Source organism: Tupaia chinensis, unplaced genomic scaffold, assembly GCF_000334495.1.
Source record: "Tupaia chinensis unplaced genomic scaffold, TupChi_1.0 Scaffold143826_1, whole genome shotgun sequence".
Lineage (NCBI taxonomy): Eukaryota > Metazoa > Chordata > Mammalia > Scandentia > Tupaiidae > Tupaia > Tupaia belangeri.
In genome coordinates, this window is record NW_006203676.1 from 121,160 (window position 1) to 129,780 (window position 8,621).

The following is an 8,621-nucleotide window of genomic DNA, read 5'->3' on the forward strand; positions in this document are numbered from 1 at the left end:
TTGAGCACACACCCACACGCACTCGCACCCAATGTGAGTTTTAAGCCACCAAGTCCGGGACTCGAACTGTGGTTAATTACATGGGAGTCCAGCAACATAGCCATTACGCTAACTGCTGGTCCCTGATTTCATCTTTATACATTGTATTCATATACTGAATAATCACACTGTATCCCGTAAGTATGTACAATTGTCATATCATTTTTTTTTTGTAAAGCAACCCTCAATTTATTATGTTTTAATGGATGGCTTTAATTGTTTTTCATAGTTCTATTTTGGTGAATCCAGTTTACTTTAACAAAAAGGTCTGGAGAAAATGATTTCCCAAGAGAATGGGTTTCGAATCTCCTTGATTCTTTCTTGCATCTGCATGTAAGTGAGGGCTGGCTTCATTGAAGCACAAAGCTTCCACTCCTACCAGATATTAGGGCTCTTCTCATTTGAGACATTTTTGTCAAGAAACAAATGATTTTACATTATTCATTATTGATAGTCCAGTCACCCAGCCTTGATCACGCTCAGCTCTCTCTTCCCCAAAGGGATACCCAGGCTCCCTTATTGACCTAATACTGTCTCCTCTGACATCTGAAAGGTGTTTCTCTCCATTCTTACACCTTTATGCATGCTGTCCACAGAGGCCCCCACAGGATGGGTCCGGGTTGAAGTCACTACCTGCAGTTGGTAAGATGAATGGGAATGAAAGTGTCAAGGGCAAGGGATTCTGTGGGTGCTGAGATAAAGGATACACTGCTCTATCTGCTGCAACTGTCTTTGCAGATTTCACCAGGCCAACATCCTAGTTTTTCTCCATTCACTTTCCTCTCCACCAGACTGCTGTAACTCAAAGTTGCTCCATTATTGTCACTTCTACATATCAAGGTGTTGGCAGGCCCTGTTGACTGCTGTTAATTAGTAAAGGTAAAAGGTTAAGGCACTGTGCTATAATAGAGCATGGAGTTTAGTGCTGGGTAAATTGGGGTTTGAACCTAGGGTTCACCAAATCTCAACTGAGTGACTTTGGGTAGGTGACTGAGTTGTCACATCTGTAAATATTCTTCTTAAAGAACTGTTGATAGAGGTGTCTATTATACCCATACCTTATTGTGAATGTCACTAACAAGATAATGGCCATAAAGCCTCACATAGAAGGCACTCAGTGGTGTGAGTAGAAACTCAGTGGGTATCCCTTATACCCACTATCGCATTACACAGCAGAACCCCAAGGGTAAGGAAAAGGAATCAACATTTTGGAGAGTTTGGAGAAATTTAGTAATCTGTTCCAGGTCACACAGCTCCTGAGTAGTAGGGCAGGTATTTGAACCTAGTAATCTTTGACTCCAAAGCCCGGGCTCACTTTACTACCTTTACTTGCATGTGCCTAGCCCAGAACGATGGAAGAATTAACAGTCAACTTCAACTATTCTTGCCAAAAATTCAGACAGGTTGCTGTGAAAAAAGTCAGCCACGAAATACTGGGTAGTCACATTGAGCTCTGTAAAAGCTATGAATAGGCCTACAGCAGACATCAGACTGTATCACAAAGCCCTAAAAGGACCCAACCTGTAATGAGATCTAAGATGAATCGTGTGCATTACCTGGATTAAAATAAAGGTTCTCAGGCCAGCCAGTAGCATGGTGGTTAAGGCAGTTGGATCCCACATGGCCAACTACACAGTTCTAGTCTCAGACCTGGTGGTTTGAGAAACATACCAGGCACATGTGTGTGCATGCCCAGAATCCCTAAAAGAGGGAGAAATAGAGAAGGGATTGCAGTGTGACCATTCCCCATGAGGAATGCTTTCTTACTTTTTATTGCCCTGTCTCTCTCTGGTGAATGCATATGCCCTTTGGCAAATTAAAAACAATAGCAACAACTTGGGGCCAGCAGATGGCATAGTGGTTATGTCGCTAGACTTCCACATGGCGGGTCAGTTCGAGTCCTGGACCTGATAGCTTGAAAATCATGCCAGGTGCATGTGCTTGAGTGCCCAAGATCCCGAGAGGAGAATGAAGAACGGATTGCAGTGTGGCCATCCCCCCAGAGGGTTATTTCTCACTTTCCATCTCACTGTCTCTGTCTCCCTGGCGATCACAAACACTCTATAGCATAAACCCCTAAAAAATAAATAAAAACAATAGCAAAAACAAAGACAACAGCCCTCAAACTTCAGCATGCAACAGAAACACCTGCGAGGCCGCACTTACAGAATATTCGGAGTCAGGAGGTCTGAGGTAGGGCCTGAGAATTTGCATTTTTAACAAGCTCCTAGATGATTCTGATGCTGCTGGTCCAGAAACCACACATTGGGAGTCACATTAAAATGCACTGTAATACTCCCAAGTCTCATCTTCCCCAAATTCCAAGGTGCTCTCAGACACACCTGAGTATCATAAAATTGGCCAACCCAGAAAACCCAAACCTAGCTTTTTTTTTTTTCTTTATTCATGATAGAGCATATGTGTGCACAGGAGAGGGAGGAGCACTTCCCACAAAGTCTGGTCACACTGCCATCCCCTTCCTCCAGCACATAGAATCACCATGTGATACCTGGTTTCTCTTGAATAACATGTTACTGCTCTGACACAGAGCTGGCTTCCTAGCTTTGTGTTGGACACTCCAATGAACCCCTTCCTTTCCAGAGTTCCCCTCCCAAATAACCAAGACCCTTCAGCAATCAGGACTCTGAGGGAAGTGAGGGTGCTGGTGGGGCAGGGTCACTTTTGTTCTCTGTCCCCAAACCAACATATGAAACGATTCTCTGTGAACAGTTTACAGCATGGCTGCTTTCCAGAATCCGGAGCTCCTTGATGAGATGATGCACAGGAGGGCGGGGACAGTATGTGAAGGGCAGAAAGGCAGGAGGAAATATTCTGCTCATGACATCAGAGTACCTCAGGGAGACAGGGCTCCAGGGAAATGGCTTCTTGGTACACCAAGTGAGTCTGGGTCCTAGGCATTAGGGCTTCTAGCCTGGGCAAAAGCACCCTCCCACCTCACCTCTCATGCTCAACTGACCCTGGAGTAACATATACACCCACCTTCAGGGGACTACGTGGCCTCAGTGAGAGTAGCAGGGACTATCGCAGTGGCTTGAAGGTCTCATATACACTCCACCCTCAATTCTTGAGTAACATGTTGGAAGAGAAGGGGCCCTGTAACAGTGAATGAGATCAAACTTTTCTTCACCATAGTGGGTCAGAGGGAAGATGCATATGTAAACTGCCACCTCTTAGTAAACGTGCGCCGAGATACACACTACACAGAAGACACAGCAGCAAGTGCACACTCTTTATTACTAGTTAGGATCAGAAAGCCCCTGACAAAGGTTCATCTTGGTGAGCTGAGCAGTATCTCCTGGAGGAACTTGAGGATACCTTTTGCTCAAACTGGAGGATGGTCCAATGTACCACCCCTGGACTCTACCCTGGCTCTCTCCTTATCTTACAACAACTGCCTTGGGGGAGCAGAGTCTACAGAGAACACCCTAAGTGGAAGAGATGGATTCAGAGGCATTTTTAGCCCAGTCCTATTTTTAATACAATTAGCATTCCCAAGAAAAGCACCATCCATATAGCCCAGTGGCCCTAATGTTAGGCCCTGGAATTCGTTTTGTGCTTCATCCACTGCTGACTGGAGTGGAACTAGGGGTGGGGGCAGCTTAAGGCTGAGGGTTGGAGGGTGCAGCCAGTATGCCCGTAAGCACTGTCTTACGATGGAAGAATTAACAGTCAACTTCAACTATTCTTGCCAAAAATTCAGACAGGTTGCTGTGAAAAAAGTCAGCCACGAAATACTGGGTAGTCACATTGAGCTCTGTAAAAGCTATGAATAGGCCTACAGCAGACATCAGACTGTATCACAAAGCCCTAAAAGGACCCAACCTGTAATGAGATCTAAGATGAATCGTGTGCATTACCTGGATTAAAATAAAGGTTCTCAGGCCAGCCAGTAGCATGGTGGTTAAGGCAGTTGGATCCCACATGGCCAACTACACAGTTCTAGTCTCAGACCTGGTGGTTTGAGAAACATACCAGGCACATGTGTGTGCATGCCCAGAATCCCTAAAAGAGGGAGAAATAGAGAAGGGATTGCAGTGTGACCATTCCCCATGAGGAATGCTTTCTTACTTTTTATTGCCCTGTCTCTCTCTGGTGAATGCATATGCCCTTTGGCAAATTAAAAACAATAGCAACAACTTGGGGCCAGCAGATGGCATAGTGGTTATGTCGCTAGACTTCCACATGGCGGGTCAGTTCGAGTCCTGGACCTGATAGCTTGAAAATCATGCCAGGTGCATGTGCTTGAGTGCCCAAGATCCCGAGAGGAGAATGAAGAACGGATTGCAGTGTGGCCATCCCCCCAGAGGGTTATTTCTCACTTTCCATCTCACTGTCTCTGTCTCCCTGGCGATCACAAACACTCTATAGCATAAACCCCTAAAAAATAAATAAAAACAATAGCAAAAAAGAAGACAACAGCCCTCAAACTTCAGCATGCAACAGAAACACCTGCGAGGCCGCACTTACAGAATATTCGGAGTCAGGAGGTCTGAGGTAGGGCCTGAGAATTTGCATTTTTAACAAGCTCCTAGATGATTCTGATGCTGCTGGTCCAGAAACCACACATTGGGAGTCACATTAAAATGCACTGTAATACTCCCAAGTCTCATCTTCCCCAAATTCCAAGGTGCTCTCAGACACACCTGAGTATCATAAAATTGGCCAACCCAGAAAACCCAAACCTAGCTTTTTTTTTTTTCTTTATTCATGATAGAGCATATGTGTGCACAGGAGAGGGAGGAGCACTTCCCACAAAGTCTGGTCACACTGCCATCCCCTTCCTCCAGCACATAGAATCACCATGTGATACCTGGTTTCTCTTGAATAACATGTTACTGCTCTGACACAGAGCTGGCTTCCTAGCTTTGTGTTGGACACTCCAATGAACCCCTTCCTTTCCAGAGTTCCCCTCCCAAATAACCAAGACCCTTCAGCAATCAGGACTCTGAGGGAAGTGAGGGTGCTGGTGGGGCAGGGTCACTTTTGTTCTCTGTCCCCAAACCAACATATGAAACGATTCTCTGTGAACAGTTTACAGCATGGCTGCTTTCCAGAATCCGGAGCTCCTTGATGAGATGATGCACAGGAGGGCGGGGACAGTATGTGAAGGGCAGAAAGGCAGGAGGAAATATTCTGCTCATGACATCAGAGTACCTCAGGGAGACAGGGCTCCAGGGAAATGGCTTCTTGGTACACCAAGTGAGTCTGGGTCCTAGGCATTAGGGCTTCTAGCCTGGGCAAAAGCACCCTCCCACCTCACCTCTCATGCTCAACTGACCCTGGAGTAACATATACACCCACCTTCAGGGGACTACGTGGCCTCAGTGAGAGTAGCAGGGACTATCGCAGTGGCTTGAAGGTCTCATATACACTCCACCCTCAATTCTTGAGTAACATGTTGGAAGAGAAGGGGCCCTGTAACAGTGAATGAGATCAAACTTTTCTTCACCATAGTGGGTCAGAGGGAAGATGCATATGTAAACTGCCACCTCTTAGTAAACGTGCGCCGAGATACACACTACACAGAAGACACAGCAGCAAGTGCACACTCTTTATTACTAGTTAGGATCAGAAAGCCCCTGACAAAGGTTCATCTTGGTGAGCTGAGCAGTATCTCCTGGAGGAACTTGAGGATACCTTTTGCTCAAACTGGAGGATGGTCCAATGTACCACCCCTGGACTCTACCCTGGCTCTCTCCTTATCTTACAACAACTGCCTTGGGGGAGCAGAGTCTACAGAGAACACCCTAAGTGGAAGAGATGGATTCAGAGGCATTTTTAGCCCAGTCCTATTTTTAATACAATTAGCATTCCCAAGAAAAGCACCATCCATATAGCCCAGTGGCCCTAATGTTAGGCCCTGGAATTCGTTTTGTGCTTCATCCACTGCTGACTGGAGTGGAACTAGGGGTGGGGGCAGCTTAAGGCTGAGGGTTGGAGGGTGCAGCCAGTATGCCCGTAAGCACTGTCTTTCTTCAAGAAATGGTCTTTCAGGCAGGCTGGTAGGCAACCAGGAAAAGAGTTGTCCCTCTCAAGGAAGGAAATCTGTAGGGGATCAGAAAAGCCCTGCCTGCACTTTTTTGAGCTCCTGGTCTTTGTCACTGCTCATTCATCTCTACTGGGACTAATGTGATGAGCAATTGTGTCACTCAAGGACTTTCATGAAAGTATCTTTGATGCTGCCCCCAGAATCACTGAAATAGATCCTGATGGTAGTTTAACTGGATTATCAGAAGGCCACACTACATGCAAGGCGAATAAGACACCCCTAACCTACACTGTATCTCAGCTTAGCCTCTCTCCTGTCATCTAAACACATTCACCCAATTGGACTATAATGTGTGTCCCAGATAATAACATATCAGTGTAGTTCTTAACATCAATAACTATTTCTTCAGTAAGCCAATGAAAAAAATTCAAGAAACTTGCTATAATCTCTAAAATTTAACACTATTCTCCCACCCTCCTTTGAACTCTTTATATCAAACTATTTTCTCCAGCAGAGTTAAATTCTAACAAGATATATAAATTCTAACAACATATATGTGCTCTCCCTTATTCTAAAGTATGTGCCCAAACAGCTCGTTCTCTATGATTCCTTCACACTCTTCTTAGCTCTAGCCAGTTGAGGTCTCGCTGAGGTGATGGCTGCCAAAAGCCAGAAGGTTATGTCGTGAGGATTCACACATTGGAAGCTGGAGCTTCATCAGCATCAGCTGAAGTACCTGGAGCTTAGAGACACAAAGAACAGGCCCTTATCTATAAATTTTATAAAAATAACTTGAGAAATAAATTTGAACACCGTTTAAGTTTACAGTGTAACAACAGCTTTCTCAAGGAAAAGGCAGTGTTCCCAGAACATAATGTATCTTATAGTCTAAAAGCATGGGTGTTCCCAGCCAAAGACTTGGTGCAATGAGACAGAAGAGGTGAAAGAAAATGCAGAGATTAAAAGAGAGAGAAAGGGGAACCAGCAGTTAGCGTAATGGCTATGTCGCTGGACTCCCACGTAGTCGACCGCAGTTCGCATCCCAGACCCGGTGGCTTAAAACTCACGCCGGGCGTGTGTGCGTGCGTGCCCAAGATCCCGAGAGGAGAATGGAGGAGAAGGGATTGCAGCATGGCCATCCCCCCTGGGGGGTGATTTCTCACTTTCTGTCTCTCTGTCTCTCTCTGTCTGTCTGGCGAGCGCATGTGCCCTATAGTGAAAAAAACCTCTCAAAAAAAAAAAAAAAAAAAGAGAAAGAGAATGTTTTTTAATGTAGTTTCTTCAGGGTGGCAACCAATCAGGAGCAGCCATCCAGAGCCCACCACCTGTGAACTTAAATGCGATCAAAGAAATTATCTTTTTAAAGATTCAACAGAATCTCATGTTTCTTGAAAACAATACAAAATAGGGACCAACAGTTAGCGTAATGGCTATGTCACTGGACTCCCACGTAGTCGACCGCGGTTCGCATCCTGGACCCGGTGGCTTAAACTCATGCCGGGCGTGTGTGCGTGCGTGCCCAAGATCCCAACAGGAGAATGGAGGAGAAGGGATTGCAGCATGGCCATCCCCCCTGGGGGTGATTTCTCGCTTTCTGTCTCTCTGTCTCTATCTGGCGAGCGCACGCGCCCTATAGCAAAAACCTCTCCAAAAAAAAATACAAAATATATACACACATATTAATGTATAATATGAAACTAAAAGATCTGTGTAGAAATAGATCTATTAATGTGTTAAAATGTTTATTGCTTTATGGCAGGAAATGAAATGAACATTTTCATTTGACGGGTTTTCAAATTTCCTATGATATAAATAAAAGAATTTTTTTCATTAGAAGGGAGCTTCCAGAAATTGGTTTCTCTTTGGAATATGTCTCTATTCTTTCCCTCCCTATCTCCCTGAATTCAGTGTAAAACTTGTTTTAGGCATCCAATCTCACCTGTTATCTGGACTTTCTTGCATTTATAGCAGGCCAAGTATCAAAAAGAATAAACCACACTTAACACCATGGGCACATAAATCCCTCCTCCCGAGATCTGGGGCAAGTTTTCTCCTCTCACTGTGATCCAAAGGCTCCTTACCTGTTGGTGGTTCGACTACCTGCCCCTGAGATTGTTGCTGCTTTGGGCCTCCTTTCTTCCGGTTGTACCTAGAGGCACTTCTGAAGAAATCTGTGGCAGGAACTCCCTTTAGGTCATAATTAGTCTGGTCAATCATGGGGGGCATACCAACAGGCCATACAAGAGCTTCTCTCTGGCCTTGGCTCTTCTGATCCTGACTCTGGCCAGTTTCTTCCTGGGATTCTGCTGCAGCCAACTGCTGGCCAGGTGGGACTGAAGCTCCTGTCACTGCTTCCACTTTGGTGATTACTGTGAATAAATGGAGGAGGAAGTGAGAATGAGAATGACACTGAACATGGTTTGGTGAATGACATCGACAGAAGGAGTTGAATGACCTGGTCCTGGTAAGTACAGGGTGCTGGCCCATAAAGAGCACCGGTCAGAGATACTGAGTTTCCTCCCTCTGTGATTTCACACCCAACCCACTCTGCGACTCTGCAGCCAGAGGCTTG

The 8,621-nt window shown here is 45.4% G+C and overlaps 1 protein-coding gene across 1 annotated transcript in view; it reads right to left on the reverse strand.

Moving 5' to 3' along the window:
* Positions 1 to 5,648: 5,648 nt before the first annotated feature.
* Positions 5,649 to 8,621, reverse strand: part of LOC102476025 (testis-expressed protein 13D) — a 3,470-nt gene continuing 497 nt past the window's right edge. The window contains exons 2-3 of the mRNA XM_006165214.2: positions 8,131 to 8,418; positions 5,649 to 6,791 (exon numbers count right to left, since the gene is read on the reverse strand). Coding sequence (XP_006165276.1) covers positions 6,742 to 6,791; positions 8,131 to 8,418 — 338 coding nt within the window. The 3' untranslated portion in view covers positions 5,649 to 6,741. The remainder of the gene's footprint in view (positions 6,792 to 8,130; positions 8,419 to 8,621) is intronic.